Source organism: Tyto alba, unplaced genomic scaffold (genome assembly GCF_018691265.1).
Source record: "Tyto alba isolate M040663 unplaced genomic scaffold, T.alba_DEE_v4.0 Super-Scaffold_49, whole genome shotgun sequence".
Classification (NCBI taxonomy): domain Eukaryota; kingdom Metazoa; phylum Chordata; class Aves; order Strigiformes; family Tytonidae; genus Tyto; species Tyto alba.
The window spans coordinates 3,470,364-3,483,205 of record NW_024881325.1 but is presented as its reverse complement, the minus strand read 5'-3'; the positions used below and the strand labels follow the sequence as shown (position 1 = coordinate 3,483,205).

The following is a 12,842-nucleotide window of genomic DNA, read 5'->3' as shown; positions in this document are numbered from 1 at the left end:
GCACAAATACGTGCTGGTCTAACTCCCATGGGGTTAGTTAGCTTGAATGAGATTTCCCAGTGAGATTAGTCTCTCTGTTTTGTAGTTTATTACACTGGACCAAGAATGTCTTTTAGAAACAACCTAAAGTAAGTAGCAGAGCATGAAACACCACAAACAAGACTGCCAAATACATCATTACTGTTCTGGCATTTCATGAAAAAACAAGTTGATTTTTTTTTTTCTCCTTCCTAATGTGAAAAAAGCTATCAATGAAATGCTGGGAGAGGAAAAATACGGCCAATTAGAATTGAAGGGAAGAAAGACTGGAGAGGTGATTTTCTTGCAGAAAGGATAAGAGAGTGTGCTTAGAAATAGGCACTCTTTATAAAGCTCTGACTCTCTCCATGCGTTCTCTAGTTCACTCAGTGTAAAATTCTACTACTTGAATAGTTCTTTTAGTATTAACACTGGAGATTTGTATTCAACAAGGTCTGTCAGAGGAAATGTACTAGCAGATTATCCTCTGTACTCTAATACCTAGGAAATGGATTTTTGATAGGTGTAATTTTGGGTAAAATAACAAAAATTAATTTTTTTTGTAGCACACCTGAAATGCCATGTTAAAAAATGGGAATTCTCCTGCAAAACTCCTCCTCGATTATAGCTTTCATAAGCAAAAATTTTAATAAAGCATAAGAGAACTCAGAATTTTGGAAAATCAGTATGACAAGATACTCTGTACCGTATTACACTCTGTCTACAATCACATGACTTTTACAGCGTAGTGGATAGACAGCATAGGGCTTACTCTGCGGTTATACGGGTATTTACATATAATTCTCACCAAGCAAATAAAATCAATAATGAAATTAATAGATTCAAAATAACATGAATCCTTTAAAGATAAAAACTACAGAAATAATTATGGAAGAGGCATGAATGCAAAAGCGCCATTTTATGCATATACATTTTATGTATATACATATCTTTTATATGTATATGTGTATACATACATAAACAATAGGAAAGATACAAAGGCTAAGAAGATCAGAAAATCAAAAGATTTAGATGTTTCTCAAAATGTTAACTCACTCTCAAGCATACAAAATGGGGCAAGTCAGGCTGCCCTCCAATCTCTCTTCTTCATTGAATTAATTTGTAGGACCAGAGAGGAGTGTTGATGTCACTGATGTCACCAAGCAGAAGGACTGCAAGATGAAGCTCAAGGAATTTGTGGATTACTACTACAGCACAAACAGGAAAAGGGTCCTCAATGTGACTAACTTGGAGTTCTCAGACACAAGGTAAGAGTACAGCCTGCTGCACGGTGCAGCGTCTGGGGTATGTGGCCGGCTTCGCCTGGGGGAGTTTGAACAGCCTCTGCCTTCTTCAGTGGTTCCTGCTTTAGGAAGTGCTGTTTAACCCTGGGGTAGTGGCTTCTTGTTGCTTTGACTCTCCAACTGCATCGTCCATATACAGCCAGTTGAGGCAGAGCACAGACGTCAAAATGCTAGCTGCTATATGAAGAGAATGGTATATAGCAGACTAAATGGGCCAGCGTTTGCCATAGTAATTTGTGCCTGCATATCATCAGCATTCATGTGCCATCAGCATTCACATATCAGAACAGAACATTTTGGAACCTTTCAGTTTTATTTTAACTCCGGTAGTATAGGTATAGTCTATACCTATATACTAGTCTGTACCTATATACCGGAACATAACTTGATGCTCCAGGCACCAATTCTCTGCCTTGTCCAGGTAGTGAATGAAAACGTAGTATGCTCCTAGTAAGATCTTAGGTAGTTAGGTGCAACCTGATAAATACCAGTAAGACCAAAGAAAGGAAGACAGAGATGACCAAAGAGGTATGATAACCCTGTATGTCGGAGAACATGGACATAAGGCATCTTATTTTTTAATATTCTGTGTTATTTTTCTGTTGAGATTGAAATCCTGATGGATATAAGGCAACGATATCACTTCTTCCAACTTCAGGTGATCTTGAAACATGGTGATCTCATTGGAGCATTCTTTTTTAATACATGTTGTACAGCAGTGAGCATCCTACTTGTGTAGCACTGATTTGAGTGCATCATATATTGCTTACTGAAATTTTCCATTTAAAGTAGCAGGAAGTGAGTAAATAGATGAGGTCTGGCTTTAGGTATAGCATAACATGTCACTGGACAGCCTTTAACGAGAATAAATTTGAAATTATTGTAATTTTGTAATCCTATGCTATGTGTTGTAGTTTTAGTTTCAGTGCTTTTGTGAGTTAATCTGTGATCTGTCTGACAGCAATTCAGAACTAGAGTGATGCTGATTTACTGGAGCCATGAATCCTGTTCCAGTGTATCTGTCTATGTTTCACGGTCCCTTTATCTCTTTAGATAGTCCACTAACCAACCCCTCCTCCTGCATTCTCCTTACCAGGAGATGGTACCACACCTTACCAGGTGTGATGGTACAGACCAACTCGGAGCTTGAGGATGAGATGCTTTAGTGATGCGGTGAGCCAGAGGTGATAGTGCTGGCTATGTGAATATCACCAATCCTCAAGGACAGGAAGCTTACTGTTCTCATGTTTTGTCTTATACATTTTATATATAGGATGATTAGCTGATGTAAATGCCTAAGAGTTCAAGTTATTGCTTTGTGCTTTATATAGTTGTATTCATCAACGGAGCTGTGCTTTTATTCCGGAAGTAGGCAGATGTATCTGTAATGTATTGAACTTTGTGCAACTGTGCAGATCATTTTTACAGTTCTTGTAGTCCTTCTGGGTAGCTAGTACTTCTAGAAGGAAAGCGTCAGAGAAGGAAAATATTCCTTTATAACCAAACACTACACAGAAGATGATGAGTGTCAACATAAAAATAATGGTTGTTTTGGGGAGCATTCCATTTTAGCGAGAAGATTTAAAGTACTTTTAAAAAGGAAAGCTGATGAATAACTACAAACTCATTTTTTTTTTTAAAGCCATTACCTTTAGCCCTGTAGTGTTTTAGCAGAGCAAAAAGCATCTCTAATAATTACAGGCTTCAAAGATTACCAGTATCTCCAGTTGAGATTTTTTTAGATTTCTGCCATTGTCCCAGAATAACGAGAGGTCTTTTGTTCTGAAGGACTGCTGGAGCCATCACTCATATGCTGCTAATTTGGACATTAGCAAATATTTTATTTCTTAATGTAGACAGTGACACTTTAATGGAATGCACTGCTCCATCTTTTCCTGCCATTTTAAATGAAGCTATTGTTATCAGTGTTTGACAGTAAGAATAAATGACACATGGGAGCATTTAATTTTAGTTTGAAATGTAGATACTCTTACTGATGTGATATTTTAGAGCATCCAACAGTGAACCTCCACCTCCTGCAAATACTAGTCCAAATTTTGGAGTATTTAAATATAAAATTTAGCACATTCTGGGATGAAACACTTTTAATACCTGTTTATCATGCCATTACATCATTTTAGCAGTGATTTATAGTATTTATTATATATTTAATATAAACACAATATTAAAATTCTATAAATAAACATACACAATATATGCTCAATGTAAATAAAGATATTCATTTGTATAAACTATATAAATATTATGTGTATTTTAAACATATTCACATTATCAACCCAAATTAGACTTTTTTTTTTCTTCTATGCTTTTATTGTAATTGAGTCAGTCTAAATAAAAAGATCACTGTTATTTTCATCATCAGATCAAGACAGACTTAGTCCTTAAGTATGAATGTTTTTGTTATTAGAATTTTTAGTATTCAGCTTAACTGGCAAATGTTTAAGATTTACCAGACCATTTATGTAAGAGCGCACGTTTCACTTTTTCTTCTGAAGGCTGGAAAAGTGACTGTAATAACCGTGCTGTCGATAACTCAGCCTCCATAGCAAGAGGCAGGGACTGGAAACATGCAAACAGTATATACTTGATCATAAATACTGTTATTGAAAGAAATCAAAGGATCATTGCTAAGTCGTCATACTTAAAAAGCCTTAAATCTCTGTCTGTAAGCCATTTTCACAAATTTTCAGAATGAAGAACAGTTCCACTGACACATAAGGAGCTGCTTCAGATTGCCATGCAAGTAATAGAGCCACACTCTGCATTTTGTTGTAGGAGGGTCCTGTGCTCTTTTTTAAAAAGAGGCATGTTTGTTTTCAATTCTCTCTGTAAAGGATGTCCAGTTTTGTAGAGCCTCCAGATATAGTTAAGAAGTTGTCCTGGGTGGAAAACTATTGGCCTGATGACGCTCTTCTGGCTAAACCAAAAGTTACCAAGTACTGCCTGATCTGCGTGAAGGACAGCTACACAGATTTCCACATAGATTCGGGAGGAGCTTCTGCGTGGTACCATGTGCTGAAGGTGAGGTGTCATGCCTTTGCAGTGTATCTAGTAATGAACTACATTTTATATGCAAAACCATCCTAAAATTCTCTCAAAAATTCAGGCCTCTGTTTTTTTCCTCCATGGTCCTGTTGTATCTGTAAGTAATATGCGGAGCCTTAGCTGCTGTAAGTGGGTATGCTCTCAGCAGTGCCAGGGTCTACAGAGTGAGGAAGCCACTTCGAGTGTGGATGTTGTCTGGGTATTTTCACTGTATTAGGATTTTAATATTTGTTTAGTGCCTTCTGCACATATGTCACCTCAGGCCTGAAAGATACAATGTCCTGCTTTTGCAGGGTAATGGAACCTGGCGCTGTAAACTTTTTGCACCGTCAGTCCCACAAATCTGAGCAAATGTGATCAGCTAGTGATTTATTTATTATTTATAATGAATAATTAATAATTATTACAGCCATTCTGTACAAAGCTGACTACTAAATTTTATTTCAATAGTGTTAAAATATGTAATGCTATATATATACTTAGATAAATACTTGTGCATGTGCATGTATCTGTGCCAGTGCAGCATTGTTTGGTTTAGCTGCTTGTTGCTAATTTTATATTTTCAAATACAGGGAGAAAAGATATTTTATCTCATCAAACCAGCTTCTGCAAATATTTCTCTTTATGAACGCTGGCAATCGGCAGCCAACCACAGTGAGATGTTTTTTGCAGACCAAGTAGATAAATGTTACAAATGTACAATTAAACAAGGACAGACACTCTTCATTCCATCAGGTGAGCAGGCTGTTGCAGGTGAGGTTTGCTGCTCATTTTAGAGCTGCTGAAATAGCATGTCCAAAATGCTGGAGGGATGTGATTTGATGATTTTCTCTGACAAAGTATGAAGTCTAATTCTCAGTAGATGTATAATTTCATATGCTTACCAAAAAAAAACCAAAAAACAAAAAACAAACCATAATTTTTACTGCTTTCTATTGATATTCTAGCAGCCTTTTAAAAATACAGCTAGTAGGTAGAATGTTCCACTCTTGGTCTAGGTGGGTTGCTCATGAGTTCTCTCTCTACATCCAGCCACGACACTGGTGCTTTTTGCCATCTAACAGAGAATTCATGTTCAATTACTTTTTGACCATGACTTCCCTTGGAATCCCCTTGGACTTCTCACAGCCATTGATTCCTCGTGACACTAAGGAACTATAGGTGCCTGCATGTGTGTGAGTGTGAATTTATGGTTTCACATGAGGCTGAAGACCTGGGTGTCATGGGTTTTTTACGGGCTTTTATTGCAGGTTAGGGATGGTGGATTTTGTTTGTCTCAGTTCCTGGGAGGGTCTTCGTAAGGACAGGGAGTTGATCAGAAGATAAGGCAGAGTTTTAAGTGAACACCGTTCTTCTCCTGCCCCTGTTCCTCACCTTCCTCTCACCATGAACAATTGCATTTGCATTGCTGTTTCCAGCACTCCCTGTTGCCTGTTGAAGTGATAATCTCATTGGGACAGGGATTTTCTCTCTCTCTATGTGCCTTTAAACGATGCACTGCCCACTTGATCCATAATCCGAGTTGAGGCTTCCAGGCAGTGTGAGAAGGTAACAGCACTGGTACTTGTGATTTGGAGGCAGCATCCAGTAGTGCCATTTTTCTGTGTGTGAGTGTATTCTTGCACAGAATGTTTACACACTTGAATTTTATTTTGACTGTAAAAGTGGAAGGCAGGTATTTCTCTCGTGACCATATGTGAAGCAGATGGAGGATTAAACACTGAGCAGTTTATAGATTCACTGATTTGAGTAGATTTTTGTATGAAAATAGATGTTTAGAAAACACCTGTTCCTGACATTACAATACAGATGGTGTCAGGAGCTGTCACAAATTTTTATGGTGATGTGAAAGCAGCTACCATTACGTAGCTGTTGCTGCTTTTCACAATAACAAGAAAGTAATATCACTGTGGGCAGTATGTCACCTTTCACTGTCTGCCACCATTGAAGGTAGTCCCAGGACTGGGAGTCAAAGGTGTGTGGCACCTTCCTGGACTGGGCCTTTATCACGCACAACAAAAAAGGGGCCAGATGCAACTTTGTTCAAAGCGTATGTGGTTCTGATGCTGACTTGGTCTGAAGAGCTGTATTGGTATTTAGGAAGTAAGTTGCTAAGTGAAGTATAAACATCATGTTGTGAATAAAGCTTTTGTTATTGTCACTCCAGTTTTTATCCTTAGGACTCTTGTCTTTCTCCTTCAGGTTGGATTTATGCAACTCTAACACCTGTAGACTGCCTGGCCTTTTCAGGACATTTTCTACATAGTCTAAGTGTTGAAATGCAGATGAGGTAATCTGTCTTTTAAAATCTAAAGTTATGTAAAGGCTCAGTTTTTAATAAATTGGCCATCCTCTCTCCTACTAATTAGCCTACATTTTCAGTAATGTTGATGTAGGTCTATTGGGCAATTTTGAAAAGTGTACTCATGTTTGTCCCCTTCAACTGTGTTCTCCCGTGCTGAGTTATTCCAAGCTGTCTTTGGACCTGTTGCATAGTGCATGGAAGAATATGTGAGGTGCTTCGATTGATGTGGCCAAGTCCTGAAGGAAGAACTGTTAAAAACCGTCAGGAGCTTTACCCTAGAATGTGCCATTCGCCTCCTGGATAAGCCCCCACCTGCTCAGCTGAGGTCTTTGCCCAGTGTAAGACAATACAAGTAGTTCTTTACTGATGCTGGAAGAATAATGCAATAAAACTGTCTTCCATCTGTATCGCACAGTTTCTTACTGGTGTTTTGGTTTTGGTCTGATGCCGGATACATGGTAGCAGCACAAAGAAATGAAGCACTGCAAAATGAACCTCAGGCATTTATGAGCAGTACTTGTCACTGCATGACATACTCGTGACTTTCTATGTTTAAGTTCATGTGGTTTTGTATTGCAGGGCGTATGAAGTGGAAAGACGATTGAAAATTGTTAGTCTGACCCAGTTTCCAAACTTCGAAACTGCATGTTGGTATATGGGAAAGCATCTACTAGAGACATTCAAAGGTAAAACTGCCTGCCTTGATTACTTAGCTTTGGGGACCTGAAAGAAGTTACTCTTAATTTCTGCTGATGTGCCACATATAAGATGGACAGATGGCCAAAATCAGTCTTGTTAGTATTTGAAAACTTCTTTTAACATACCAGTAGAACATGCTAGTCTGGTCCAGCTCTCACCTTAATATCCTGCTCTAGGAAGGACATTAACTGTCCCTCTTACCTATGCCTAAGGGAAGGTTTCATCTTCTTCATAAAATGTACTTCAGTTGCCTCACAGGCACTGAGAATCAAATAAAAGTTTTCTGTGAAATTCAAAATCCTTCACATCATACTCCTTCAGAGTTGATCCAGACATTCATGAGTGTCATGTTCTTTATAGATTCAGGCTCGCTTTGCTCTTTGCCTCTATTTCTCTTACTACAGAATGTATCTAGAGACACCCACCAGATCCTTTTATAATGAGAAAAATGTGTCTAATTAATAAGCAAGGTGGGGGGTCCCTCAGAGGGTCTCCTGGAAGGGACCCCTTTGTGACTGACTCTCTACAAAAAGTGTAATGAGGGGAGAAGTTTAGGCAAGCTTGTACTCATGCAGAAGTGAAATGCTTTGCCAATACAAGCTTTGTTTCCACATATTGATACTTGATTTTTCAGTCAGAATAAAAGAACTGCTGATGGTACCTTTTTATTCCCACAGCCTAGGATGTATGAACATGGAAGCTAGCTTGAGTGTGGGACCAAGAAAGGAGCCGGAAGGATTGCCAGTGTAGACATAACTTACAGGAGCACAGTGTAGGAAGGCTGAGTTGGATTTATGACACAGTAAATATACTCCTTATTACCATCAAGTTATAACAGGGATTCATTTGTGGTGACCAACTTTCAGAGTTAACTTTCACAGTTAAACTTTTTCAAATTAAAGACTTTATATAAAACAATTTTAGCTATCCATGTTTGAATCAAATTGTTTTTTTTTCCTTTACTTAGGTTTGCATAAAGCTGGGCAACAACCTCCTGCTCATTTACTCCAAGGAGCAAAAATTCTCAATGGTGCTTTCAGGTCATGGACTAAAAAACAGGTAGGAAAAGCAACTTGTTTTAATATTGTGTGTTTGTCAGGTTTGTCAGCCACTGGAACAGACAGCAAATGCTAGAACAAATAATGTCTCCATAGCAAACCAGCTAATTCTGAAATTCCAAGAAGGGACTGGGAGAACATGAAGGGAGGGCAACAGCTGGGATTTCATAGTGCCACATGAGGAGTCAGCAGAAAAAAAGGTACCACTAGAGTTTTAAAAAAATGTCAGTTCTGTACACAGCCAAAAGGATACTAAATGAATGTTCTCCCTGACTCTGAGCATTTTCATGTGCCAAATCAGTTAAGCAAGGATGTGTATGTGAGTGAGGCCTAGAACAACACCTGCATTTTTGTGTGCAACAGGTGCCCAGTTCCTGCAAATCAACATGTTACTTGAGCCAGGAAATACATATTGGTTGGAGAAAAGGGTTAAAGGGATTCGCAGCCTGAATTTCCTGCTGCAGTCATTTCAGAAGTGTTATTCTTGCCTGAGTTGTTCCTGAAGCTTTGGGGAATTAGCTGCAGGAGATAGGCTATTCAATCATAAAATGTGAACAGGGGAACTAGCAGCTTTAGTATCTTCTGACATTTTAAGAAGGGATGAGAAACTGAGTACACAGTACTGCATACACAGTTTGGTCAGTTAGGTGGCTGTCCTGGTTTTAAATGTAGTCAGGGACTTGGCTGCTCCCTACTGCAAAAAGACAGTGCTTGAGCCTAAATTCAGAATTGCTCCCTGATTACCTGTAGAAGGACTGACTGTTGTGGAAGCTCTCTTCTCCATGTCACCCTGTTTATTTTTCCACTTGCCATGTAGTTGAGAAGTAGTGAGTCAAAGTCAGGCTGCGTTGGCATTTAGGTAAAGTTGAACTTTGAATATTATAACATGACATGTGAGTGCAAATGTTGTTAGTCCTTTCAGGGAGCTCCCAAACCACTCTTCTGACAAGGTATATGCCTGTTATACTCATTGAATACACCAGCCCAAGATCTTGTTGTAGGAGTAGAAAAGGAATTTTTCAAGGAATCTTCATATAAGGGGTTGAGCAAAGTGATATTACAGTTGTGAAAATGCAATAATACCTGAAAAACACTATTGACTTTGTTGTTCTCTCAGGACAACAATTTACAATATCATCCTGAAGGAGGAAAAAGTATATTTTTTCCTTATTTGGACTACTGATGCAGTCAGTATTGATTTCAGTACATAGGAAAAATATGGGCCGGTCACTTAAAGAGGGTTTTTTTTTATATTTTATAAAAAGCATGCACAGAAACAGCAGTCTGCCTTTGTTGTGTTTTAGGCTTTAGCAGAGCATGAAGATGAACTGCCGGAAAACTTCAAACCAGCACAACTTATCAAGGACCTTGCCAAAGAAATAAGATTAAGTGAGGTTTGTGCTCTTTTCATAATATTAACTATACTGTGGATCTTTTAATAATCTAGGTTATTAAATGGATGAATGGAAATAAATTAATCTTTTTTTTCCATTCTCTTCGTTAAAAGAATTCATATGGGGTTTCACAGAAGGGGGATTGCTCAGGACTCTTGTCTGTGGCTGACTTGCCACATGTTCTGGGTTCCTCTTTGCTTTCTCCTTGGCTTTATGCTGTGTCTGCCTGTCCTACATCCTTTCTCCTCCACCTTCGAGCTGGACTGGCCACACTTCCCTCTCCATCCTTTTTTTCTCTTTCAGTTTAGCTACTCCCTACACAAAAATATGATAGAACTCAAAGAACACTGTTGCCATCCTCATGATCATGCTCCCTATGTAGAATCTCCTTTCCTTATGTTCATCATGCTCATCGGTTTTGTCTGTGACATTGTCTGAGCCTGGGACTATGATTCTGTACACTGTCCCAATGAGGAGGCCTTGCTCTTGTCTGGATTCTAGGCAGAGTTACTATAACAAATGCGATGATAATTATAACACACACCTTGCACCACCCGCCCCGCCCTCCCCCCAAAAAAACAACCCCAGAAAAGGAGGTTGCATGGAAGTATCATCCATTAAGTCTGGTATCATATTCTACTTAGTGGAGATGTGTGACAGTGTGACAGTGCAAGGTGACAACAGGTACTCAATTGTTTTAAGAAGACATTGTGTTACATTCCACCCTCTTTCTAACTATGTCAAAAAACCTCAAAATTGAAATTTATCTTTTCCTTTTATCCTCTTGGTGTAGTATGTAAGTGTACTGATTGTCAGAATGGCAAGTTAAGCAGAAAATAATTTCTTTTTAATTAGTCAGACAGTGTTAATTTTAATTGGGTAGTTATTTTATGGCTTATTTTTCCTGAGGGCATGAAACATGATTCTGCTGCATTTATCACATCTCAATTAAATGGAAATGATTTGTTCTCAAGCTGATTAGCATTTTAAACAAAAGACCATTCACTTTATACATTTATTTATATGGGCAGTCCATTTAACAGTCCTACCTGATGGCATAACCTGGTGAGAGTTACATTCCTTACGAAGTCACTGGAGTTTCTCCAGGCCAAACTTGTGCTTGAGCAATGTGGAAGCACGAATGAGTGGTGAGCAGAGCGTTACTGCGGCGTGTGATGTGGTCTTTGTTCCCTGGCCAGTCTGACCTGTGAATGTAGTTACCCCTTTATTGAAGGGGGAATCTTTGGGGTTTGTTTCCCCAAGGAAGGGAGGGTGCAGTTGAATATCTAACATGAAACGGGTGGGTCTGAATGCCTTCTCATTTTGTGCTAAACTACAGAATGCTTCGAAAGCCAGCAAAGCAGACGTGAGTGCCAACTCCAATGCTGAGGAGATCTGTCCTGTGGAGAAGGAGGAGGCACCATCACCTGTCCAAATGACGCCTCCGCCCCCACCTGTAGAAAAGCTCCCTAAAAAAAAGACTCCTAAAACTGTGAAAACCCCCAAACAACTGAAGCCATCCAAACCCCCCAAACCTCCCAAGGTACCCAAACCCCCTAAGCCTCCCAAAACACCAAAAGTTAAGGGAGAAGGAAAAAAGAAAGGAAAGAAGGCAAAAGAGAGTCCACCACCAGCCATCCCAAATCTCGACTTGCTGGAGGCGCACACAAAGGAGGCTTTGACAAAGATCGAGACGCCAAAGAAGGGGAAGGTGGGTCATATTTTAACCTCTCCCTGTTGTCTCACCGTAATAGGGATAAAATCACTCCTTAGGTCTCATGAAAAAAAATATTTAAGCAACACAGTGTGAAACCTTGTCTCCACTGAAATAAATGAATGGTTTGTAACTGCTAGCTTATCGCTCTTTTTTTACCTGACTGTTCAATTTGATTCGACTGTTTGCTTGGTTATTCATTTTATACGGAGTTTCCACGAAACCTATTGATTCAGACTGAGTCTGGCGTATGACTACTAGTTGCCTGCCCAAACTGAGGCAAGATGAAAATGAAGACATTTTTTAATGGCGTTTTTTTTTTCCCCTTGAACTATTATATTCTTATTTCAAGTGTTATTAGCACTTGTGTGCACTTTCATAATCAGTTATCAAAGATGAAGGAACTCATTTCTAAAACATCTTATTTGCATGAGATTTTGCTCTAGAATGAGTGTTTGAAGATAAAACAGTGGTTTGCTTCCATTTTTGCCCATGTAGGACAAGTTTCATTTTGATGTCCTTTAATTTGACATGAATTTAGCTGCTGACTTCAGTAGGGGCCAGGATTTCATTAAGGCACTGACAGAGTAATGTATTGCACACTGTTTGTTAAGAAGTATCTGTAAGTCTTTTCTAAAATGCTTCTGAATTTCCTAGTACTTTGTATGCAGTTTGCAAAACCTGACCATGGAGCAATAGGCAGGGATATTAGCATGGTTTTGTATGCTCTTTTATGTTGATGTATCAAAGAGAAATGCAGCCGGTCTTCTGCTTTATCTGACACAGCAATATTTGATTGAATCTCATACTTAGGTCCAAAAAGAATGAATCAGAAGAGGAGTTTTCCAAAATATATCATGTTATATTCCAAATAAAAAATGTGTTTCTGTAACATGCCAGCACTCCATCCTCATTAAGAGTACATACTGACTTTTTCCCCAGGCTGCAAAGAATGTTTTAAGTGTTCCCAATAAGGAAACTGCTAGTAAGCAGAATGAGGTGGAGAAATTTGAAGTTCGAGAGCAAAATAAAAGCAAAACAGAAGCCAAATGGAAGTACAAGGTAATGTCTCTTGTTAAATTCTGCTGCTGATTCTGCCACATAGTGATAAGTCAAGGGTGGAGAAATGCTCATAGGTCTACCTAAGCAGAGAGTATGAGGCACCAATTTTCACTTCCCAAAGAAGAAATTTTGAGCAGGAAATAATCAAGTAATCACTGATAAAGGAGGAAGGGCAGATTCTTCAAAAGTATATGATGAATTGTCCATCTTCATCCTTGGTGA

At 38.8% G+C, this 12,842-nt stretch overlaps 1 protein-coding gene across 2 annotated transcripts in view; it reads left to right on the top strand.

The window, feature by feature from the left end:
• PHF2 (PHD finger protein 2) overlaps window positions 1-12,842 on the top strand; it is an 85,729-nt gene that overhangs the window by 51,319 nt on the left and 21,568 nt on the right. For both annotated transcript variants that reach the window (XM_033003864.2, XM_033003863.2), the window contains exons 5-13: window positions 1,145-1,286; window positions 4,178-4,364; window positions 4,961-5,123; window positions 6,591-6,678; window positions 7,273-7,379; window positions 8,360-8,451; window positions 9,755-9,844; window positions 11,184-11,555; window positions 12,501-12,620. In XM_033003864.2, coding sequence (XP_032859755.2) covers window positions 1,145-1,286; window positions 4,178-4,364; window positions 4,961-5,123; window positions 6,591-6,678; window positions 7,273-7,379; window positions 8,360-8,451; window positions 9,755-9,844; window positions 11,184-11,555; window positions 12,501-12,620 — 1,361 coding nt within the window. The remainder of the gene's footprint in view (window positions 1-1,144; window positions 1,287-4,177; window positions 4,365-4,960; window positions 5,124-6,590; window positions 6,679-7,272; window positions 7,380-8,359; window positions 8,452-9,754; window positions 9,845-11,183; window positions 11,556-12,500; window positions 12,621-12,842) is intronic.